General features: G+C 34.3%; 1 protein-coding gene across 3 annotated transcripts in view; it reads right to left on the reverse strand.

Moving 5' to 3' along the window:
• Nucleotides 1-27,068, reverse strand: part of BTBD7 (BTB domain containing 7) — an 83,678-nt gene that overhangs the window by 44,358 nt on the left and 12,252 nt on the right. For all 3 annotated transcript variants that reach the window (XM_032482549.1, XM_032482550.1, XM_006184179.3), the window contains 2 exons: nt 5,633-5,820; nt 3,850-4,929 (listed from right to left, as the gene is read on the reverse strand). In XM_032482549.1, coding sequence (XP_032338440.1) covers nt 3,850-4,929; nt 5,633-5,714 — 1,162 coding nt within the window. In that variant the 5' untranslated portion in view covers nt 5,715-5,820. Of the gene's footprint in view, nt 1-3,849; nt 4,930-5,632; nt 5,821-27,068 lie in introns of those variants that run through there.

Raw genomic sequence — 27,068 nt, forward strand, 5'->3', positions numbered from 1 at the left:
AGCTATTTCCAGATTTGGAATCTGTCTAGTTCACTTTCTCTGAAAATAAGCCTCATATCTCTTGTGTTCAGAAGGGAATTGAGGGGGCAGGTCAGGATTTTCCACCTGGCTGCAAGTGATAGTATTGTAAGACTAGATAAATGGACCAGTGAAACAAAATGAAAAAGTACTGACCCATGTATATATACAAGGGAGCTTAATAAAGGGTGGCACACATCAGGGAGGGAAATGCATTGTTTAATAGAAGGTGCTCAGAAAACCAGCTTACTATGTGGAATAAAACAGAACCATATCGTTTTCCAACACCATATATCAAGATGCATTCCAGAATGGGGGAAATGGTACAACCACTTGGTATTTAGACTCAAAATCTAATCTCTTTTTAGTTGTATACTGTGCGTATCCCTTCTTTCCAGAGTACTTAGCACCTGAGTACTTCCCAGCCTGAGCCATTCCACAGTTCTGGTAAGTGGGCTGCCTCCCTTCTCCTCAGGAGCCCCTTCCAAGCTCTAGAAGTCTACAGACCTCTCCTCTCTGGTAAGCCAGTAATCAGTTCTTTATCTGCTTTCAAGCTTCCAAATATTTCAATATCCTCTCTTCTACTGTTGTTTTCTCCCCAAATATCTTTGTCCTTGAGGGTTTACTTATTTTATTCCTTTACTATAATATTAGTGCTTTGGAGGAAATAAAAATAAATGTGTATTCAACCTGCAATGTAGGAAACCAAGTGAAGTTAAATCTAGTCCTAAAATGCCAGGCCAGTAAGTTGACACCCCCATTACCTGTTAATTCACCTTCCTAATAGTGACTGCCTACTTGTCTGAATAAAATACATTCTCATTGTGGGCCAGGAATCCTCCCTTTTATCCACTTGCCAAACCACTCTTGCTATTTGCCTATACTGTCCCTTTTTATGGTGTTCTTAAAGCTATTGTATCACCTCTGTATCTTAAAAGGCATATGTAGTGTCAAGGTCCTAGCCTCCCTTGCTAAAATTTGTCTCCTTTTAAAACTGGGTTTTAACTTTAAAGTTAAATTTAATCTGGAATAAAAGGTAACAGTAGTTAATTCATAAACATTTGCTGAGTAACTTACTATGCCCCAGGCACTGGGGACACAAAGATGAGAATAATATGGCCTGGTCCTACCCTCAAGTTACCCAACAGTTAGTCTCACAGCCTTTCTTAACTGGGAGTCCTCATCTCACTCATAGAACACAGAAAATTATTTCAGTGACTATTTTCTTAATTGTCTCCAAAATGGCACATAACTAGTACCATGCTGGATGCATAGGAGACATGCTAATTCATTACAGGTAATAGATACCTCAGAGTATTTACTGTAAGATTAATCTGCTTGCAGAACTCTAATAGAGAAAAAATAACTGTTGAGTGACAAACAGCCAGATACAATAGTTTGCTAAGTGGCATACACCAACTCACTAGTGATAAAATTATAAGAAAATCTTAAAAACAGTGATTACTTAGAAAAAAATCTGTAAAATATTCTTGATATGGGGTTTAGTCAATATAATCATAAAATTATTTTTTAAAACTTAAAAAATTAGTTTCAGAAAAGACTGTGGTAGTGAGTACTACATGTTGTGATGATTATCATTCAGCAGCTAACATGCGACAGTAAGAATGCTTACTATGTACTGGGCACTACTCAGATCACTTAACTATATTATTTTCTTTAATCTTCATAATCCTACCTTACACGGTTACTATTCATATTTTACAAATGAGAAAACGGGGGCTTAGAGAGGTGACTTACTTTAAGGTCAAACAAGTTAAAACATGGTAGTGAAGGATTCAAATCCAGTTTGTCTGGTTCTAGAGCCTGAGCTCTTATGCTTTATGGTATAAAATCCCTCTCCAAGTGACTCAATATTCTCCTTCCCATGGAAATGAGGTAAAAATTATATTGAAGTTATGGTCTATTATAAACCCTAAATCCATAATGGGTGTGGGAGAAAGATAAGACCTACATGGTGTGCAAAAAACAAAATACCAAATAACCCAAACTCCGTAATTTTGAATAATGAAAGAAAACAGAGAGCCATGCACAGCTACATTTAAGGGAATATTTGTTTGCTTGTTTTAAGTAACTAAGATTAAGGTACTGCAAGGAGTGTTGTTTTATATTAAATGTGCTCCAAAAAATACAATTTCTAGCCAAATTACATATATAAAAATTTTAACTCACTTAATATGAAAGAACCAAGTATTATCCAAAATCCAAGAACTGGCTCACCATTTTACTTTTCATTAAGAACTTAACAACAACAAAACAAAAAAAATATTTAAGGGATGTTCTCCTATTTTTAAAAACAGTAAAGTATATACAATATACTTTGGTTTCTCATTATTTAAACTTGTAAAAAAATAAAACCAATTTGAGAAAAATAGAGATTATCGTATCTTATCGGTAATGTTGCAACCTTTAAATTTTTCTGTAGAGGCATTTTCTGACAAATTTGGTTTTACAGAATAAAAGAATGGTAGATCAAGATGCTAGGTTATTTCTGATAACATTTTCCTATAGTCTGACATCTAAATAGTCTACTATTACTAACAATGTTTGTTTTAAATAAGAAAATATTTTAATGACATTTTGATTATAATAAAACAAAATTAGTACTATTACTACACAGGTAATGGTAAAATAAGATTTAAAAATTCTTTATGTAATAGAAATCTCAACTTTTCCCATTCACGCTTATCAATGTCTTCTTATAATTTCTCCCATTTTATTACTGACACTGTTACTTAACTGGGGCTTTTATTTTTATTTCTCAAAGTCCTATTACTTTGTTGATTTAGCCACATAATACACATTATTTTCAAGTCAGAAAAATGTGCTTAGATTTCATTACCTAAATTAATGTCTTTTACCCAAACCATAAACATTCTTTTCTAATTGGCAACTTATAATGTTCTTTTAGCAAATACTCATTAGCTAAATTTCTCAAGTAATTTCATGTCATACAGCTTGTTTTCTTTTAATATACGGCTACAGAAAGCTAAGAGTGCATTCTGTCAAGTCTGCAAATTCCCTTTGCTCTCACAGGGAGGGTCTCTTTCCAGCTCTGAAACGTTAAGATTCTAATATTTACCAACAGATACACAATTCTTTTAATGCAACTTTCATGTATTTATTTGCCTATAACACAAAAAGTGTGCCATTCTAACTTAAAAATTTTAGTTTAAATTAAATGAAGAAGGCATGTGAGTCTAAGCACTAAGTATGCCTCATACCTTATAGGCTGCTGCTTGATGTACAAGCTGAACTTGAAAAGAAGATACAGAATATTTTAAAATTTATATCAGAAACCTTGCCCAATTGTTTGATTCAAATAAATTTGTATCCAAATGGGATTATCTTCATTTTTGTGATGAACTTTCATTCTTATTCTAAACATTTAATCATCATTAAGGCACTGACTATAAATATGAGAATCCGTTACCCAAGGAGTCTTCGATCAAGAATAACCTTGAAATCTGGGAAACAAGGCTAGCTCAAACCTCTAGGGCACACAGGGTGCAGGTGGGTGGTAGCTGAGTAATTACATATTCCCACACCGATCATCTAACATTAGGGAAGAAAGAGCCTGCAATCTCATCTGTTGCTTAGTCACTAGTTTTGAACGCTTGGTTTTAATACCAAATGAAGAGCCACATTAATACTAACCCTCAATTCTGTCTCAGATGTCGTAACTACAGATTTGAAAAAACTGCCCCTGTCGTATGCCAAACACTGAAATCATGCAATGTATTGGTTGTGTTTTTAATTTGGAAGACAAATATGTAATTCTAGAAATCAAGATTAAAAATCAGAATTTCATACCTTGTGCAAGCATGTTAAATTCCAAGAACAATGCTATGTGGTAAAGTTCCATGGCTTCTTCTGCCCTAGTCATGTTTGGCTTCCCTGCGACGAGAGCCTGAACTTCACTGAGACTCCCCACAGAGGGGCTACAGTGCAAAACGGAGAGGTCCACCATGTCGGTATACATACAGTGTAATATAACTTTCGCATATTTTTTTGGTATAATGGACTCATCTAATATAATTCTTGTGGGAGTCCTCAAAGTTCGGTCTGTGATTTCTTCACCAGTCCGTATCCTCCTTTGCAATAAATTTCGAAAAAATGGGGACCGTGCTGAAATAATAGCCTTGTGAGCTTTGAGCTCTTCATCTAAACAGTTCTGATTTCCACCAAAAGCTTCAACCAGTTCAGAGTCTGAAGAAAAACTAAGGACAACATCATAATAACACATGTAATCAAAGAGTCCACGCATATCTACATCAAGGGAATTTGGTGTTCCAAATTCTTCACTAAGCTGAACGAGGATATCAACATTCTGAAACCTTGAGTCCTCCATTCCAAACTCTCCCGTATAAAGGTAGTGTAACAACGCAGAAAACATGGGCATATCTATACCAGCTGTATTGATGTCCATTATGATCTCTGCCCCATACTCGGGTGAGGAAGAAAGTAGTGTTTTAAAAAATGGACATCTTGCCGCCAAAATGGCACGATGAACAGGAAAACAAGTTTCTTGAAATATTAAGTCTACATCAGTACAATACTTGTACTCATAAAGGTCGGCCATATCTTTCTGCAATGTCCGGGCTTCTGGTCTAGCCAAACTGGCTTGTAGAGAAAGTTCCTTTAAGGCTGAAGTTCCCTCATATTCCTCCACTAATGCATTGACATCTCTAACATCCCACCCAGAGAGGAGTTCTCGCATCTGCTTGGCGTGATCAGCAGACCTATTAGATTTCCGACGCTTGATAAACTTCTTTTTGAGGGTGGCAAGGCCAGAGGTTCTCTTTTTTTTGTCTTGTGGTTTCTCATGGCCATGGTCAAGGCTATATAATTTTGATTCACAACCATAGCCTTGCTGAGAATAGGATGATGTTCCTAAGAAGGAAATTAAACAAATGAAAATTTGTTTCTTTTTTCTTAGCAGTAGTTTTCAACATTCAACTTAACACGTATTTTGTGGTAAAAATTTCTTACAGACAGACATTCATGAACCATTCAAATAAATAAAATTGACTTTTTTTTTTAACAAAGGAAGATAAAAAGTTCAAAGAATTCATTTTTATATTAAATAAGGAACAGGGACAAACAAAGTACATTATTAACTGTAAAAAACATTGTTGATTCTTTGGCTATCAAGGGTATCACAGATCTTCATCATGGATTTTTGGGAAGTAAGAGGCAGATTTGTAAATTAAGAATATTACTTATATATAATTGTGAAATATTTCTTTTTTTTCCTTCTTAACTACACCAAGGCTGCATTTGTATGGGCAAAATAAATGGACCAAGACACAAGAAATATATATTTTGCTATTTTTCACACCAACAGAGATTGCTAGTTTTCCTAGGGTAACTGGCAATTATTGTTAAGACAACCAAAGAAAAAAAATCAATTGTGCTATGGCAGAGTGGTTAGGATAAAAATCATATAAATCAGATTTACATTTTCTGGGAAAATAGCTGGATGCTACAGAATTATTATACATAACTTTTACCATAGCTCAATCCTCTTTTATCTAAAAAGACCACTGAAAATACAATTCTATTTACATTCACAAAAGAAAACTGAAACAGTTACCTATAAAAGTCTGTTGGGCTTGAGAATTTCCCCCTACCCTCGGGGAACATGAATGAGGATAGTTAGATGCATTAGCACCCATTTTCTTCAGTCACTCAGGCATTCCATCTGCTGGTTCTTCAGAGTGTAATCCCAGAGGCCTTTATGAACTTTCAACCCTGGATCCAGTAGCCTCTTTTCATCCATTTCTTGATATAAAACAAAAATAATTTTATTCATTTTTTTCAAATGTATCTCAAATTGCACAGTTAAAAAAAGCAAACAACCGAAAACTGCTTTTGTTTGCAAATAATGATATGCTGTCAAATTCACATGTAAAAATTCCAGAAAATGTAAATAGTTAAACTTGAATTATGAATCAGTGCTAGTTGCAATTTTGAGCCATAAAATGTACCAATTATATATTTTCTAAGAAAGTAAAAAGTGGTATATCAGACTTATTTAAATATAGTTACAGAAAGAGTATTTCAAATCACAGAGAAAAGTATTTAGACTAAAAAGAAATTTAAAAAAATTATAATCCTTAGAGGCAACCACCAATCGTTATAATCTAATATTCTCAGAAATTTACAAACACTTAAGAGGTTGATACCAGTACTACAAATACATGTATGTTGATGCAGACATACAAAATGCAGATAATTGAGTGGTCTGCTGTTTTTCTACTTTATATAAAATTGTTTAAATTGATCCTTAACCTGTGTAATTGGGCATTTTACTGGAAGTGGGGGAAAGGAAAGGTGGACAGTTAAAACTAAATTACTGGGCTGGGAGAGGGATAAATTAGGAGATTAGGATTAGCAGATACAAACTACTATACGTAAAACAGATAAACAATAAGGTCCTACTGTATAGCACAGCACAGGGAACTATATTCAATATCTTGTAATAACCTATAATGAAAAAGAACATAAAAAAGATTATGCATACATATACACATATGACTGAATCACTATGCTGGACACCAGAAACTAACACATTGTAAATCAACCATACTTCAATAAAAACAAACAAAAAAAGCTAAATTATCTTTAGGCTACTTGTTCTATAGTAATTTTGAGAGAAGTTATAATAAATACAGTGGGGAGACATAAAAAAACCCCAAAACTTTTATCTATCTTCCCTATAAAGCCCTGAAATAAAAACACTACTTTCTTTTACCTCATATTATGACTTAACATGGACAGGGCAGTACCAGTAAGAGTTAATTTTAACAATTATTGAGTAAATTCCACATCATGGAACCTTAACTCTAAGAGCTACCAGCAGGAGACATAAACACAAACAGAAGAAACTCTATAAGAGAAGAGTGTTAATAGGAGTACTTCTAAATCCTTATATCATCTGGACATATAAAATTTATTTGACTAAAAGGGATAATGGTTCAAGAGAAAACATAATTTACAATCTATTACTGGAACCAACCAGTAGGCAGTTTAATCTAGCCTCATAATGAAGGATGAAATGTTTTAACAAATAAGAGTTAAATACACACACATACATCACAAAAAACATGCTGGAAAACAGAACTATGTCAAGATTCTTGGAAATTATTTTCATTTCTGTTACACAGTGTAACCTTAGGAATTCAAGTTTAAGAAAAATCACTCAAAGTTTGTGGTTTCCTTCAATCTTTCCCCTATAAGTATACAGAAATTTGTTTATCTAAGCATAGAATTATCTACCTACAGTGTTCAAGAGAAGACTGGGAAACCTTCTACTAATTAAATATTACGCAAAGTAGCGGTAACTCCAATCAAATCATATACTCAAGAGAGCAAATTAAATTTGCTATTTGAAATTTACCTACCTATCCTAAGAGAACACAGCACAATAGACTTTTTACCTCAGTGCACACTACTGATGAATGGCAGCCAGAGATGTGACAGTACGTTCTGTTAAGAACCACCCAGCAAGGAACCCAAAGAGTTTAATATACTAGTTTAATATACTGTTTTGTGAGTGTTAAATGGTCAAGAAAATTACTACTTCCAGAAAAGTCAGTCTTCTTAAAGTTTGATGCTTAGTGTAAGTAGATTCAGTTTTCTATTTCTTTGTAATTCATATTGAATGTTGTCAATTTTTATCAAATAGAAACTAAATCCTCCTGTGTTAATTTCAGTTCAAACTTAAAAAACAGTACGTTTAATAAATCTTAGTTTCCAAACTGAGCTCCTTAAAAGCGTCAAGGTTTTATCACACATTTTTAGTGGTTCTTTAAAAGAAAACAGGATCACTAACAAAATAATACAAATCAATTTTTGTAAATAAACAGAAACAGACTCACAGATACAGAAAGCAAATTTATGGTTACCAAAGGGGAAAAAGGGAGGGGGAAGAATTAGGAGTATGAGATGAACAGATACACACCACTATATATAAAATAGAAAAACACCAAGGATTTATTGTATAGCACAGGGAACTATATTAAGTATCTTGTGATAACTGATAATGGAAAAGAATCTGAAACTTACACAATATACCTGTACATCAGAAATTAACACAATATTGTTAATCAACTATAGTTAAGTATTAAAAATTAAAAGAAATTAGGGTCCTGGAAGCCAAGTTTGTGGCCTCATTTAAGTCAAATTCTAGTCTCATTTACTAAAGATTTGTATTTAAGACATAAAAACAACACAGACAGTCCTCTCTCAAAAAATCTGAATATATTAAGAAAAATACAGAATAAAAACATGCAAAATAAGCCAACATGAGAACAAAAAAAAAGATTAAAAAGATGAGCTTTGAGTCTAGAAGTAATGGTGGATGGTAGAAAGAGCTAACAAAGTGTTTCTAAAGTGTCACCTATGGTAGTCCTCGTCCCACTTCCTTCTTTACTCATTCCTAAAGTTCCATATTGCTTCATTTTATTTTGGATTGTTTTGTTTTGTTTTTTGATTTCTAATGATTACAGAGTAAACTCACTAACATAGCACAAAATACATTGTTGAAACAAACCAAGGAAAAATTGAGCTTTGCTTCCAGATGAATAAAGGTCACAGTATCCACAGAAGTGGACAGAGTTAACTATTCTCACTTCATCACATATATGCACACGCACACACAAGAATTATCTTCATCTGAGAATTTTGCAAGGTTTGCAGGGACACAAAACATTATTACATTGGTTTGCTTGAGATTTAAACCATGCCAAAATGCCTTAAAAAATGAAAAAGTTTTATTTTACGATGAACTTAATTAGATATTCTAAAGCAACCACAGAAGGGTTACAAGGTATCACCAACCCCACTGAAGACACAAGAACACACAGCAAGCACTGGAGAAGTCACCGCTGAGATACAGATGCTTGGCTATTTGCCACTATAATTAGCACCAAAGGGACAGCTGGGGTCTTACCCTGGTGAGGTGGCTTGAAATAAAAATGTCTTTGGGACTTAGGGACAGAGTCTCTTCCTAGAAGCTCCTAGTCAGTGGGAATCTCCTTCAAGATGAACTGATTTGGGTGACATTCACATCTCCTACTAGAACTCTGATACTAAAATAAACATAGGCCTTGGAAAGACCAGGTGGGAGAGATTTTTTTCTGGATCAGACATAACCCTTTAAGTCCACCCTGTGTTCTCAATTCCAAATCCTAGGGGTAACCCTGACTAAGCAGCTCTAGTGCCAAAGCCGTATTTCTCAAAATTCTCAAGGAACAACTTAATTTATTTCTTAGGAAACCAAAACCCTATGCCAGTATTATGCTATTTACTTCTTAATCTAATCCTCTGTCTTTAGAAGCTGGAGTGAGACTTAGTCACAGTCTTATCTCTCCAGGGATGTTTTCATTCCAGGCAAGCTTTGTCTCCTATATAAAACAGGATAAACTCTAATCTTTGGATGATATGACAGAAAGGAAAGGGAAAAAGAGAGGGCCTATGGGACTAGGAGAGGCCCACAGGATGCAAATGGCCCTAAAAAGCTGATAAATCCTTTTTCTAGAATCATCTTTCTGAGGGAGCTCCTTCTGTTAACAGTTGACATGACCAATCTCAATCAGATGATTTAACTGGCTTTAAAAAAGATGCAGTGATTGTAGCAGAGCCAATTGAAGGGGAAAAAATCATGCTGAATGCAACAGAGAGAATTACCAACTCCATAAATAAAGATTTTAAAAACAAAAATCAACCTCTCTCTCCCCAAAAATCCCTAGGCTAGCACTTCCAAAGAGTTTTCCCAATATTTGGAAAATCCAGAATTTATCAAAGCCAGACAGGTTTCTTCACCTCAGAACTTTTTAGCATCTTTAAAGTACTAAGGTGCATTATGAACCTTCAAGAGGAAGTAGCCAGCATAATCTAAAGGAGCTCCTTTGCCCCACAAAGCATTAAAGAAATGGACTTACATAACACACTTTGGAAAACCCCAACCTTTGCCATAAAAACACTTTTTTCTGCTTTAGGCAGCAGAGAGAACAATGAGTGTCAGGTATCTGGGATAGAGTTCTCTCTCTTGTTACTAATCTACCACTTAAGTGGGATAAGTTACATTTAACTTCTATGAGTCTCAGTTTTTATAAATTGAAACTGAGATGTATGGTTTGCAACATCTATAAAATAAGTCAAAATAGAGTTCCTAAAATTCATTGTAAGACTTACTGATTTGGAAAATGAGAATGGAGAAGGAAGTTATTTCTATATTAAATGTTAGTGTACGGAGGAAAACAAAGCAATTGGACTTCGGATTTCAAGCATGTTTTCCACTTAGTCTGATTATTAGGGATAATTATAAAAAGACAAGAATGTGGGGCACATGTGACTATTAAAAACAATTCATAATGAAAAAGAAATGTAAAACTACAGTAATACTTCACGCCTGTCAAATCTTAGATGACCACATCATTCAAATCGTATCATTCAAATAGGGATGCTTGAGTGAAAAAGGGTACAAACCAGATGGGATGTAAAAACGTGTACAGCCCAGGCCTAATGCGACAAAGTAGGATGAATGGATGGTTACCTCTATAGCCAAATCTCAAATTTCCAGAGCAGCTAGAAATAAAGTTTAAAAAGAAAAAAAATCAAGTTAGAAGAATATGATTTCCTATGCCCATACTCATTTCCAACCATGTTTTTACCTAATAACTAACACTTACTGAGGGTTACTATATGCCAGACTCTGTTCTTAGAGCCTTTATATGTATTAAACCCATTTAATTATCTCTCTCTATATATTTTTATAACTGATGAGTCTGAGAGGTTAGTAACTTGTCTAAGGTCACAGGTATTGCTGTACCCTGTAGTTCTATCCTTGGATACATTATAAGAAGAACAAAACAAAAAGAAACTGGACAGCAAGTCAGAAGCAACCAGCAAGAGACCTTTCCCTTCTGAAGGCATATTCAAATAGATGAGATTTTTGAAGTCAGATTTCAGATCGAGTTTAGAAAACTACTAACTAGGCTCATACATCTCTCTGGGGCCAACAATATAGAGGTAGATGAACTCCACCCAGCACCACAAACCCTTATCATTCCAGTGACACAGAACAACAATGTTTATGATAGCAGCAACTCAATTAAGGAAAGGCAAAATTAGGTTCCACTAAACATATTTATTAAGTCAGAGAAGTCAGATTCATGGAGCTGAAAGGGACTTCAATTTTATTTTGGTCAACCTTATTTTTGAAAGTGAACTATAACCCCATAGAATGAGAGAAAATATTTGCAAATCATATATCTGACAAGGGATTAACATTCAGGATATATAGACTTCCTACAACTCAACAACAACATAAAACAACCTTCAAAAATGGGAAAAGAATTTAAATAGACATTTCTCCAAAGACGATACATGACTGTCCAAATAAGCACATGAAAAGACAACATCACGCATCATTTGGGAAATACAAATCAAAACCACAATGAGATACCCCCTGAAAACTCTTTGGATGGCTATTATCAATGAAATAGAAAATAACAAGTATTAGGCAAGGATGTAGAGAAACTGGAAACTTTGTGTACTGTTGGTGGGAACATAAAATAATATATTGTGGAAATAGCTACTGTGGAAAACAGCATAGCAGTTCCTCAAAATATTAAAAATGGATTTACCATATGATCCAGCAGTTTCACTTATGGCTATACACCTAAAAGAGTTGAAAGCAGGATATCAAAGACATATTTGTACACCCATGTTCACAGCAGCATTATTCACAGTAGCTAAAACATGGAAGCAACCCAAGTGTCCATCAACTGATGAATAAGCAAAACAATGGAATATTATTAAGCCTTAAAAAGGAAGGAAATTCTGATACATGCTACAACATGGACGAACTTTGAAGACATTATGCTAAGTGAAATAAGCCAATCACAAAAAAAGACATATAGTGTATGATTTCCCTTATATGAGACACTTAGAGTAATAAAAATCATAGAGACAGAAAGTAGAATGGTGGTTTCCAGGGACTGCGGGGATGGAGGGAGTGGGGAGTTAGTGTTTAATGAGTAGAGGGTTTCAGTTTTGAAAGATAAAGAGTTCTGGAGATGAATAGTAGCAACAGATACACAACAGTATAAATATACTATTGAACTGTACACTTAAAAATTGTTAAGATGGTATATTCTGCGTTATGTGTGTTTTACCACAACTTTTAAAAGTTTGAAAAAAGATCATAAACATTGCCATCAAAAAACTTCTCATCCAAAAAACAGTTGTGAAGCTGTTGGCTAAGATTAAAAATTCACCTAAGGAAACCTCTTCCAGGTAAAGTAAAGTAGATTTATTATTACTACATTTATCTTCAAGCATCACAGAGCTCATCCGAAAAAAATTCAAACAGGCAAAATCCTTCCACTTCAGAAATGTTTCATTTTATCAACCATTAATAAAATATATATAAAAATACTTCAACATCAAATGAAATAAACAGTATTTTATAAAATCATAACATTTGCCAGAAATAATGTAGTGCATTTTAATCTTTATGTCTAGAAAAAAATGTTACTTGCTTTTTCATATTTACATATTTCTGATTTTAAATTGTATCATGAAAAATTTCAAAACTATACATAAGGGAATAGTATATGAGCCCCCAAGCCTCCATCACCCACCTAGATTCCAGAATTACCATTCATTTTGGTTTATATTAAATGCTTAAATTTGACGTGTATAACTAGAATTTAAATGTTTGCTATTAGCTTCTTTTCAATTTATTTTTTATTTGTGATTTATTTATTTATTGGGGGGGGAAGTAATTAGGTTTATTTATTTATTTTTAGTGGAGGTACTGGGGATTGAACCCAGGACTTCATACACGCTAAGCATACAGTTTACCAACAGAGAGCTATACCCTCTCCCTATTAGCTTCTTATAGAAATAAAAATCTGAAGAGATACATGTAAATTGTGACTTATTAATTATTATAACACCCACCAGTTACTGAGTACTGAGCAGTTTAAATGAATTAACTCCTTTAATATTCTCAATAATATGAGGTGCCAGCCTGTTATTATCCCCACTTTACACAAAGAGAGACTTGGGAGATTAGGTAAAGCAGGTATGGAAGGCTTGGTTACTTACCCAAAGTCACAGAGCTGAAAAATTGCAGAATCAGGCTTGGCATTCAGGCTCTTATGTATCCATGAACAATGCTATCTTTCATTTTTTTTTCTCCTAAATGTTTGAAGGAAAATTTCCAGAGCAGACAAATATAGTTCCATTCCAGAAATGGGAAGTGAGTACACACCTGGCAGTGTTACTTTTGGCACTTAAAAGGATCTCTCATATAAAGCAAGAAATGACTTAACTGAAAGGATAGCTTATGAAATCAAAGCCAAAGTGCCTTTCTGGATATTTACAGCTAGACTACACGTTCCTTGATGGTAAGATGAGGAACATTTTTTAAGCCTGATCATCCAACCATCCATCATCCATCCATCCAATTATGAGCACCTGCCATGTGCTAGGTACTTTCATAGGCCTAGGAATACAGCAGTGGATTGCATTCTGAGTATGACTTCTTACGAAATTAAAAAGACTATTGTTCTGGCTTCTCAGTTTAGAGCCAGATCTTCAGGACTTAATAAAAATGCATTAAGTAAAAAAGGAAAGGTCATTCAAGGTAGAAGAACCAGATGAATAAGCAGTAACACCTCTCATCCCAGTGTCCCACTCCCAGTTCTTATTATCCTAATCCTCTATTATCTACTAATACTGCAGCATAATTACATTTCCACTAAATTATAAGTTTCTCAGGGTAGGTCTTCAGCTTATTTAATTAGAATCCTTACCATCCACCACAGAACACAAAGTAAACACACATTATTTGAGCCAACAAATGTTAGCTATTATCATGAATATTGGTAAATAATGTGTCTAAGGCCTAGGGAGTACATATGTTTGAGTATATGAGTAGCAGTTGGATCAAAAAGCCTCAAATCCCATACTAAGGTGTGGCCCTTTATTCAGAACACAGTGGGGGGACTACTGGAGGAAAGCATAGAATAGCAGGAGAGAAGTACCATTATATTTGTGCTTTAGAAGATTACTAGATGACCTGAAGGCAGAGGACACTTGATGCAGGAAAACTTATTAGAGGAAACCTGTTCCAGTCAGGAAAGTGTTAATAGGACCTGGCCTTTTTTTTAATCTTTAAAATGAGGATAATATAACCTACTGCACAAGGTTGTTTTAAGAATTAAATAAGATAATATGGACTGAAACTGGAAAGCAGAAGTAGCCCATCACAAGAGAAGAGCTTTCATTTGAGGGCCTGGTCTTGTACCAGGCTTGATCTGGCCTGGATGCAATACATCTTACAGATGTTAAGATATTCTGAAAAACTCAGTTTCCAATACTTAAAGTTGAAGATCAATTCCTGGAAATTGCTAAGTAAAGGATCTATGTGGCTACACTGTGAAGATGTGAATGGACCTCTTACTCTGCCCTCTTTACCTCAGAGCTCATACTCAAAATGAGTCATGTGGACCTAAAGGCTCAGAATAATATCCTCCTGAAGTAATGGGTGGAAAAGTGAGAATAAAGGGCTGAAAAGGTTGCTCCCTGAGGAAAGCCTGATTCTCGATCCCCGGGCCTTGCTTATCCCCTTGTCTGGGTCTCTGGCAGAGTTAAGTGTGGCCCGACGGAGCAGCCTGGGCCACAGCAGTGCCGCCCACAGTGGCTAGTGCAGGAGCTGCTTGGCCCAACTATCCCCAACACCAAAGCCTCTGCTGTCTTCTTCCAGCAAGTACATTCCCCGAAACTGAGGTAGCTCTAGAAGCAGCAGAATAAATTTTCTCTAACAGGTAGGAAAAAGAGCCTACAAACAGGGGTCAGAAAATTATTATGAGGCCTCCAAGTCAGACTGCAAAACTTGTTCAATCGTCTGTTATGGTAATGGTACCATTTGGGATTTTTGTGTTCATCATAGAAGATTAGTTTGAGCCAGGCACACAATATTTGAGTGAATAAATGAAATCACTGTTCTAATAGGGTATAACTGTTTTTACTGTTGGTTTAGTAGTATCCAGAAAAGCAGCTCTGGATGACTTGGAAAAGGCAATGAGAAATCTGAGTCTTGATTTCAATTTACAGAGGATTTGCAGAAAGAACTACAGATGAAATCAGAGAACACATTCAAAGCACTGAATTTAAAAGAAAAACATGGAATTTCTTAAAAATTTCATTCAAAGACACAAAAATTCAGATTATCTGACACCAACTTAGCAAATGTTAAAAAGAAAAATGCGAGGGCATATTTCTTGTTGATGGGCTCCACTGGTAGAGTTGGAAATGTAAAAAAACATGCTGGTGAATCTGACAGTAAGCCTGAGACTATGTCTGCATATAGAGAAGAGGAGAATAAAGAACAAAACAGAAACATGAATACAAACACTCAAAGGTATCTTCATCCAGGGCAGTCTTCATAAGGACACCAAATGCCAAACTACTGGATCATCAAGGAAATAGTCAAGTGAATGCGCCCATGAATTATTCAAGTTCTTATAAATGGGAGGATAATAATGGTTTAGGAGCTGGAGATAATTCTGTACTATAATTCTATTCTTCCCTCACATCAATCAGAGTAATGGAGTCCAAATAAATATGGTGGGGGCGGGGCTGGTAGTTTAAATTTTCAGGAAAGATAAAGCTATATATAATGGGGCATTGGCCTTAATAATGGCCACTCACTTCATTCTGATAGGCTTTTGCCTGTAAGAAAACCTCTGATGTTTAAAGAATCTTTGCTGGCATGTCAAATGAAGATGTGTTCCTCCTAGAAGTTTCCTGAAGTCTATAGTTAGGAAGAATCTTGCATCCAGTAGTCCTAGTGAAAGAAGTACCTGTCAGTTTGATGATGAACAAGTTTTGACAAACTTCAGTTATGAAGGACCCTCTTACAGAGAGATCAACAATGTCTCTTAGGTAAAAGAAGAAGTAGAAAATCAGACAAATTCTTTCCTTAGTAAGGATTATATGAGGCCTTTCTTTGAACTATGATAAAAATTTTTTTTCTCTTTCCTCAACCCCACTGCTTATCCTGTGCTACTGACTTGTAGCAGAAACACTGGAAGAGGATACAGTCCAAATATATCAGACTGAAACAGATATTCTAGGTCTTGTTTATGTAATACAAGTCTGCATCTTAAAACACTGTTTTGTATTTGTTTAATACATCTATAACAGAAAATTAAGATAACTCACATGGAGTCCTCAACATAGAACACATAGTAAATGTTCACCATATTGGTGAGGGTGGTGGTAGAGAGGAAAAAGGGAATGATGATGAGGTCTACTTTGCATGACTGGGTGGTTAGCCATTCTGTGAACTAAGAAGAAACACAGAAGCAGCAATTTGTGGGTGAACTGGGAGTAATAAGAGAACGGGCTTGAGGTCCCAGAAAGACATACCAAAGAAGAAATAATGCAAACAGAGAATACATAAAAGAAGAAATCCAAAACAAGAGTTTCCTAATATAGTTGGCCTCCTGTATCCACGGGTTCTGCACCTGCAGATTCAATCAACTGTGGATAAAAAATATTTGGGAAAAAATTCCAGAATGTTCCAAAAAGCAAAACTTGAATTTGCCACATACTGTCAACTATTTATATGGCATTTACATTGTATTAGGTATTATAAGTAATCCAGAGATGATCTGAAGTATATGGGAGGATATGCGTACGTCATATGCAAGCACTGTGCCGTTATATGTAAGGGACTTTAGCGTACACAGATTTTGGTATCTGTGGGGATCCTGGAATCAATCCCCCTCTGATACTGAGAGATGACTATAATATTTTCATTTCTACAGGTAACACTCAGACATGTACTATAATACAGCATTCTCTCAATATGGTAATTCATCTACTTCTGATTGAGGGTATTATTTATAAATGTCCTATCAATGTCTACAAAAAATGGAGAGTCTAAGAAGTGACAATTCTCATTTTTTGAGGCCCAAAGCCATTTCTGGCATAACTTTGCATTACTGCACAGCTCTTCAGGGAAACAAAGGTGATATCCAGGCTCTCCCCCAATTCTTAATGTGTCTGAGCCCGTGAGTTCTCCATATAGTTTTGCATTATTGTCACACATACTATCAGTAAGGTATCTTGGATATTAAAGTATTTTATTAACTAAGATTGTTGGAGATCACTTCTTGAAACTGAGATTCTCTTTATCAGTTGTTTCATTTCTGCCTTCTCTGAATAGAAGATAACACTGGGTTCACTGTGCCAAAAAAAATCACACCTCAGAGGAAGAGGGTATGTCCTCTATGTGGTAATCATTGTTGGAATGTCTTGTCAGCAGCAATGTCTTGTCACCATCTCCCAACCCACAAATGAATAGATGTACTGTATTTTCTAAAATCAACAGAATATACAAATAAACTTCCCTAACATTTTTTCCATCTTTATTTTTTTTTAACTTTTCTTTCCAATGAGATATTATAAACAAATCCACCTCCTCATATAGGTACTGGGTAGTGTTTGACATTGGTCTTCATTTAACTCCTTAGTTGTCTCCTTTAGAAGCTCCTACCTTGGGACCTGCTATTCCCTTTATCTGGAAAACTTTTCCACAATGTCTTCACATGGTTCACTCTCTCACTTGATTTAGGTCTTTGCTCAAATGTCATCTCCCCAAAGAGGCCTTCCCTAATTATCTTCTGTAAAACAATATTCCATCCCATCCCATGATTCTCTCTCCCGTTTCTTCAGTCTATTTTTCTTTATAGCACTTTTCAGCACTTGAAATTATATACTTGTTTGCTTGTTAATTGTCTCATGCTACAATGTAAAGCTCCACTTAACACAGAGCCAGAATTTCATTTATGCAACTTAAATCCTCAGCACATAGGATAGCACCTTGCATATAGGAAGCACTGAGTTGAAAACCGGTAAATGAAGTCATTAAAAAAAAACACCCAACCACTTAATAAGGAAAGACTTGTCCATAATCATTCTTTAAGCTTTTCAGTCTAAAAATTGTTTCCCAGGATCCATATTCTTTGTATATAGTCTAAGCCTCTTAGAATACTGCGATTTAAAAATTGCACTAAGTTCTTGGGAGAAAAAAAAAATCTCCTAGAAAAAAGACACATGGATCACAGTGTAATACAGCCTCAAACATTACTCTGTTGAGATGTTTCAAAATCCATAAGCAAAAAGTAATTGTCAAAAAACCCACACTGATTCTTCAAAAAATTAAATGTAGAATTACCATGTGATCCAGCAATCCCACCTCTGGCTATATATATTCCCTAAAAAGAAAACAGAGATTCAAACATAAATTTGTACACTCAAAAGGTGGAAGCAAACTAAATGTCCATTGACAGACAGATGGATAAACAGAGTGTGATATACACATACAATGGAATATTAGCCTTAAAAAGGAAATTATCATAACATAGCACAACATAGATAACCCTCGAGGATATTATGTTAAGTGAAATAAACCTAGGCACAGAAGGACAAATATTATATGATGCTATTTACATGAGGTACCTAGAACAGTTAAAATCAGAGAGACAGAAAGAAGAATGGGGGTTGCCAGTGGCTGGAGAGTTAGGGTTTGACGGGTGCAGAGTTTCCACTGGGGAAGATGAACAGTTCTGGAGATGGATGGTGGTGACGGTTGCACAACAATGTAAATGTACACTTAAAATTAGTTAAAATGGTAACTGTTATGTTATATATATCTTTAATCATAATTTTTAAAAAGTAAATGGGAAAAAAGCCCCACTAAAACAGAAAAAAATGACATATGTTCCCCCTTTTTACATTCTTTTAATGACTATAGCAGGAGTATCGTCTAACAGGAACATATAGTTTACAAAGTGCTTTTCCACACATTAAGTCATTTTATTCTCACATCAAGTCTTCAATGTAGATAGGAAAGGCTTCATTCTCTAATCTCTGAATGAGGCAGTTAAAGTAGAAGGATGAAGTGACTTATCCAAAGTAAAGTATACAGTAAAATGGTAAAGCTAAAACTAGATACCAGTCATTCTAATCCCTAATCTAGTGTTTTCTCCCTAAAACAAGAAAGCATCTCAAAAGTTCTCAGTTCTATACCAACCTTTCTCATGGGAACAGCCATGTCTTCCTTTATGCTCCTCTATGCCCAACTGCACTGCTGCTTTTGTCACAAGTTTTAGACTGTTAAAGTTTCCACTTTATTACCAACTAAGGTTAAGGGACAGATCTTATTTACTCCATAAATATCAACCCCCCTCCACCCATAGTATTCAAACACCAAAGACAATCATGACTATGCGTCCTTATTTTCACTCATCACTTATTTGTTCCTCCTCTGCAGGAGATACTTTTGTAATTTCTGTAATAAAGGAGAAAACTATAATAAAAGTAAAGAGAAGAGTAAAACAAAGCTCAACAATTACCAAGTTTCAACAACTACCAATTTGTGACAGTCCTGTATCACTATATCCCAATACACTCTCTACCCAACCCCTCTTGCCTATCCAAATAGCATATTATTTCATCTGTAAATACTTACTTATGACTCTCTAAAAGAAAGGATACAAAAGAGCAACTACAGTACCATTATCACATCTAAAATTATGAACAATAATTCCTTAATATGAACTTGCTGGGCAGTATTCACATTTCCCCCACTGGTTTATTTTTTATTAGTTTGTTTGAATCAGGACCCAAATAAGGCCCACGCATTGTGACTGGATGACAATGTCTCTTAAATCGCCTTTAATAGGCCCCTCCCAACCCTTTCCCCTTGCAATTTTTGTTGCTGTTGTTCAAGAAATCAGGTAATCTGGTAGTTTCCCATATTCTGGATTTTGCCAAATGCATCACCCATGATGTAGCTTAATATGTTCCTCTGATCCCTGTATTTATGGTAATGGATAGTCTGATCTAACAACTTAATCAGATTTAGGATCATTTTTGTATTTTTAAAGTTTATCTTGTCAAGACTGCTTCACAGGTGGTGATGTGTACTTCCAGCAACAGCAAATGTCTGCTCATTCTGTGATATTAACAATTATCAGTAATCACCAACTAGAGTCATTAATTCATTAGGGGTTGCAATGTGGTGATATTCTACCATTCCTTCTTTATTAGCTGGAAAACTTCTTTAAGAGAAAGTCATCAACCATTCAGTTGTTTGCATAGAAAGGGTAGAATAACTGATTCTTTACCTTTATTTACGAATTTTCAAAACAATTAACATTTTAGCATTCTCTGAAGATAATCTGTGAGTTTAAAAAATTGTATGTGTTCATGGATTTAAACATATTTGATGGGTTTCAATTATCTATAGTTATCCCTATTGAAACTTAAATTGTCCCATATTTGGACAGTGGAAACTTATTCAAACTGGCTCCTGAGACCTTATGACACAACCCTACTTGTCTCCGATAGCTTCTTTGCTTTCTAGGGTTACACCTTATTCTAGGCGTATCTTGTTTTTTGTGGGTATTTTTTTGTCTTAGACCTGGTAGTCCGCTTCCTTTAAAGGAGCCATAATTCCTTTCAGTGGGAAATGGTATTTAGAAAGCACAATCTGGGTGCTAGGAGTGCTGACTGCCTTTTTAGTACACAGAGCTAGGATACTTTATACACATGTGTATATAAATACATACACATATGTATCATGAGTGTATACTGATGCTTCCAATTTAAATTCAGGTTTAGAGGGTTTTTAATCTTATTCACCTTACACCTATTTCTCCTTTCTTACATGCCCAAATCCTTTTCTCAGTGCTGCCTACATAATTGTTCATTTATTTTATCCCACAATATACAAACAATAGCCAAGAATTAAAATGTCAATACAATCATCAACAATATCATAAATGAAAAAACTTTTTTTGCAATCCTTTTTACCCTTAGGATATACCCAACTCAAGATATCCTAAAAATTACTGTATATGTAAATCACTTAGAACAGTTTGCTCTGGGTGATTACATCACTAAACAGAAGTACACTTTTACTTCACTTTTGATTTTTAGGCACTGCATTTTTAATTAACTTTGTTACATAATTTTGCAAAATATTTAGGTAAGTCTAAAGACAAAACCACAAAATAAGATATATTCAAAGACTAGTTGCTCTCCCTGTCTACCTTAACCTAGTTCCTCCCTACCCCAGAGCTAACTTTACTATTTTTATATATTACCCCAAACTCCTTCTTTTTTGGCTACTATCCACTGGCTCCCTACTATGAGCAATACTAAAATTAGCCAGTATCTTCTTCCTCCTGTCTCTCTAATCTAGCATCTAATTTTAAGTAGTATATTTTTATTTACAGTTGATACCTATAAAGTAATCATTGAGCTTATTCTACTTTTCATATATTCTTTCTGCATTTTTGGTATTTAAACTCTATCTACAGAATTAAACTATAACATGTTACATACTATACTGTCTCTCAATCTGAATCCTACCAATAAAATTTTTATTTAATGGCCATCACCAGTAAAGTACCAGTTTAAAAGTTATTCAGAATACAAGTCCACAATCCCTTATCAGGTAGAAACCTTGGGTGCTAGATATATTCTAAAATTCAGACTCTTTTCCCTTTCTCTCTCTCTCTTTCTCTTTAAAGAAAGTAATACACTACATGGAACATTTACTCTATACCATGTAAACACCCCCAGGTTAGTCATATTACCCCCATAATCAAATATTTTAATAAATTATATTAAATATTTAGACTAAGTGATGTTAGTTCAGGTCAGGTTTTGTTGCCAAATGAAGTCAGGTCCTATTAGTGTTTGTCATTAAATGAGTCTCCCTAAAAAATGGTTTTCAGAACTTTTAGAATTTCAAATTATAAATAAGACAGTGTGTATCTGTAGTTAGTTGCTCAAGATCATGTATAAGAATAGTTCTTATACATGTACCCCAATGTCACAGCAGCACTATTTACAGTAGCCAAAGGCATGGAAGAAACCTAAATGGCCATTGACAGATGACTGGATAAAGAAGCTGTGGGGTGTGTGTGTGTGTGTGTGTGTGTGTATACATATATGTATATATATAATGGAATACTACTCAGCCATAAAAAAGAATGAAATAATGCCATTTGCAGCAACATGATGGACCTAAAGATTATCATACTAAGCAAAGTCAGACAAAGACAGACAAATATCTTATGGTATCACTTATATGTGGAATCTAAAAAAAATGACACAAATGAACTTATTTACAAAACAGAAAAAGACTCAGACATAGAAAACAAACCAAAGGGAAAAGTTTGGGGAGGATAAATCAGGAGTTTGGGATTAGCATATGCAAACTACTATGTATAATACAGATAAACAACACGGTCCTATTGTATAGCACCAGGAACTGTATTCAATAGCTTGTAATAATCTAAAAAGAATATGTACATATGTGTATTACTCAATCACTAAGTTGTACACCAGAAACTAACACAACATTGTAAATCAAATACACTGAAAAAAAAAATAGTATTTCCCTTACCCACTCCCCAAAAAGACAAGTCAGAAAACATTTTTATTCGTATTAAATAAAAGTATCTTTTAAATTGCATTTTTCTATAAAATTAACTTATATTACTGCAAATATAGATTACTTCTTAGAGTTTTGGTTAGGAACATCTTATTAAGCCCATGTGGGCATTTTCTAATATAACCTATTATAATTCAAAACAGCTGTCAGTCTCCCACTGATACGTTTTTTCCTATTAAACATGCATTCTTAAAAGAATATTTTAAAAAGTACATCCCATTCCACCAATCTTAACAACATTCTTTTAAGACTAACCAGAATTTTTAAAACTAGAAAAGGGAAAATATGCAGATAAATTAAGTGAGCTGGGTTCTTAGAACTCTGGCTATAGTGCAGATTCATACTATATATTCTTGCTGTTCTTAACATTTCTAGTTATAAAATACTTCTTAAAATAAAATATCTCCTCTATAAATGCATATTTAGCATGGTCTGAAATATGTTATTTCTTAGCATTTTAAATGACTTTAAAAAATCTCCAAGGAGTCATGAACAATCTAGAAATAATGCTTAGGGAAAACTGGTGATCATTCTAAATAGGGTAAGAAAACCAAAACCAGTGAAAGAATCATTAAAAAAAGATACTCAATTATTAGATGTGTGCTTTTCTAAAAGGACCTCCCAAATTGTATGAACATTGAGATTCTGAAATAAAATACTAGAAAAATAATATGAAACTGTGACTAGTACATAGTATGCTCTGTAAATGTTAACTAAATAGTGTGTATATGATGAATTGCCTAACCTCCTGACATAGAATATCTTATATTTACAGAATAAAATACACTCACAGCAAAAAAAAAAAGATACTCAATTATTAGAAATAATTTTTAAATGTAGTAATTTTCTCATTTGTGAAAATTAAATGTACATATAATCTTAAACTGGAAAACTACGATGCATTCGGATGTGTTTTGAAACATAAAATTAGTATCAATATTTAATTAGGTTATCTAAGAATAGAAGTGGCAAACAATTAAGTGTAAGCAGTCAATAAAAACAAAAGCTGAAGTGAACCATGTTACAAATGTTTCACCGCTTGATGTCTACATCAAGCATGTGAATTAGTTTGAATGTAAGTAGTATTTTAGGGGATTGTTTCCAAATTTGATAATTAGCTACAAGACTCCAAATTATAAAACTAATTGTTTTTACTCTGTACCCTCACATTTCTTTTGCATAAAGAACAGATCATTAGTTTTGTTCATTTTTAAATCCCTAAATAATTATTCAACTTTTACATTTAACATAAATCATTAAATTTCTGATGAAAAGTCACTGTGCTCCAGAGAACATTTTCAGATGGAGTATCTGATTTAAACAGAGAACTAATCATACTATTTGGTGACAGTACACACGCACTGCCATCAAACAATGTACATCTCCACCTCCCCAAGTAATTTTGCTATTTTATAAGATTAAAATATCATTTTATTTTCTTTATTGAAATCCAGGAAAAATTTTTATCACCCCTGTAATTTTTAGCTGTTTCTTCCTCTCTCCAAAAGTGTTTTTGTCTTCTATTACTAGAGAATTTGAAGTTGGGATTCACACTGTTGAATCTGAAAGAATTTTAAAGATCGTAGAACAGATCAAAATATACAAAGAACAAGATATTTGCTAAATCTTCTCTATTCTACCCACCCCAGAACCTTTATGTTTCCCCATTCACTTATGAGAATTAAACACCTTTGTTGTTTAAATTAAACACACACACACAGAGGAGAATATAACAAAAAGCAATTTCTTAAAATTTACCTCCCTTTCCACAAAGACAACTAATAACAATTTGATTTCTACTTTTCTAGCATTTTTGACATAAATTAAACTTTAAATAGTTTTAAGTAGGAATATTTTACAGAGTTCTGTAAAAAGCTATTTTCATTTCATAATATACCAAGGATACAAAAACATGGCCACATATAAACTTTATCTTTTAAAAATCCCTAAATAGAATTGTATTGTGTAGCTATGCCATAATTTATTTCACCAAATCCATACTGACGATCATTTTCAATTTTTCAGTATTATAAAGTCTTGCAACCCTTTTACCTCTATCTTTGGCCACTGTAAATTATGCCATTAGAATAAATATCAAGTAGTAGTATTACTGGATAAAAGGGTATACATATTCCTAATCTGGAGATGCATCTGTCAGAAAAGTTGCAATTTACACTCCTACCAACTTTGCATCAGAACATCAAAACTCTGGTCATTATTAACCTTTGCCACTCTGGTGGAGGAAAAATGATCTCATTATTTTAATCTTTGTTTTTTAAAATTGAAAGGGAAACTAAATCTCAACGTATTTATTAGCCTCTATGTTTCTTTATAATCTTTGTCCATTTTTCTATGTGGCTGTTCTTTTTACTAAACTGGACATTTTTTATATTGATGTTAAAATATCAAGGGAGAATACTCATGTTAGCCTTTTAAAACTATGATGGCTTTTGTCATAAATGTTTAAATTTTTTACATAGTCAATTCTATAAGGCTTTTCCTTTTGTAATATCTGGGTTTCATGCTTCTTGCTGTAAACATTTTTATGTCAGAAAACAAAGTTGTATAGGTGGGAGGATACAGCTCAAGTGGTAGAGCTCATGCTTATTAGCATGCCCGAGGTTCTGGGTTCAATTCCCAGCACCACCTCTAAAAAATAAATAAGTGAACCTAACTACCTCCTTCCCCTCAAAGAAAACAAAGTTGTATATAAATATGTAAGTAGTTAGGATAATATACAAAAAATTTCTCTTAATTTGTTATAATCTCCAAATTACATTATGTAGGTAAAATACTCTTCAACCACAGCAGAAAGCTGACTTTAAAGAGTTTACAGCAGTTATTATTAATTCATGTGCTAACTTAAAAATGTTATGAATTCCTAAATATGAAGATAACCCAATTATCTAGTGTTGCTTAGAAACAAGATGGATACATTTTCCAGATAACTGGAGGATGATTTCAGGGAGAAGAAACTCAATTAGTCCAATCTATTTAAATATCATTTGCTGAAGGTATCTTGGGTACCTGGGGCCAAAATTGTAGGCATCTTTCCCTCATCCTTCTCTATAGCAAACTGGTTCACCAATCTCGCTGCAAATCACTTAGACCAAGTCACTATTTATTACCTCTTTATTGAATTGTCACAAAATCAATTTTGGTCTCTGCTTCTAGTCTAATTCATCTAACAAACAACATGGAATTAATCTTCCTAACAGAGGTTCAATCAAGAATATACAATAAGTATAAACTCCTATCCACAAATCTTAAATATGTAAAGTATTTTACACTTTAAATCGTATCAGTATTTCCCAAAGAATGATGTTCTTCTACAGAACATCAGTCTTGCAAAATACAATGAAGGTAGCCTTTTAAAAAAAAAAAATCCTGGTTAGTTTGAGAAGCACCACTTACTATAGCCCAGTTTTGTAGAATTGTTTATATTACTCATTAAGTAAGTATTTGAGTACTGACTTATGTCCTACCCTAAGTGTTGGAGGTAGTGAACAAAATAGTCTTGGTTCTCATGTTGCTTACAATCAAGTGAGAGAAATGAACATTTAAACAAATAATTACAAAAATAAAATTATACATTGGGATAAATGCCATGAAAAACATGGGCTGCTATGAGAAAGAATAAGTTGATTTATTGACATTAATAAACCCATAAGACATAAAGAATACATACAACATACAGAAGAGAGAACTTCAATACATAAATATAAATAATGCTTGACATCATTTATTGACAGAGGTAGTAGCGATGTAATGCTGGGGAGTTAAGGCAGAGTCAACAGTTTAGCAAATTCTAGGAACAGCAGGAAGGCCAAGGTGGCTGATGCAGAATAAGAGGGGATGTGAGGAATGGAGATAATGTAAGAAGAGACAAAGACAGGCAGGTAAAGCCAGGTCACACACATCACTGCAGAAGGCTGAGAGTCCTGCAGCTAAGTAACCTGTTTAACTTTGCTTAATTCAGCTTTCCCAAACTTTCATGAAAACCTTTCTAAGAAAAACCAGTAACAGGTCATGTAGTGTTCCATGGAACACACTTTCAATCACATGATAGTGGCAGAATGAAGTGAAGGTCTGCACTGGGCTAGTGTTGATACATTAAGAGAAAAGTAACACAATGGGTTTTTATTTAAATTTTGAATTAAGAAGTATTAACCAGAAAAAAGTTAGCACAGCAGCCCTGAAACTGCTGTCCTAAAAACGCCTGCCTGAAGGGCTGGCCTTGGCTGGTCTTCAGGACCTTGGACTTCTGGTGTTTTTACCATTTCTTAACTGATAAGAACAGCTCACTACCCTTAGACTGTTTGTACAAACAATATGGTTTATGCTGAATATTTGCTTTCCTTCAGGGAGCCTGTAATTTTGATACATGCTTGGTGACTAGCCATCAATAAAAACCCTGGGCGCTAAGTCTCTAATGAGCTTCCCCACTAGACAGCATTTCACTTGTGCTGTCACA

The sequence above is a fragment of the Camelus ferus genome, chromosome 6 (genome assembly GCF_009834535.1).
Source record: "Camelus ferus isolate YT-003-E chromosome 6, BCGSAC_Cfer_1.0, whole genome shotgun sequence".
In the NCBI taxonomy this organism is placed as follows: domain Eukaryota; kingdom Metazoa; phylum Chordata; class Mammalia; order Artiodactyla; family Camelidae; genus Camelus; species Camelus ferus.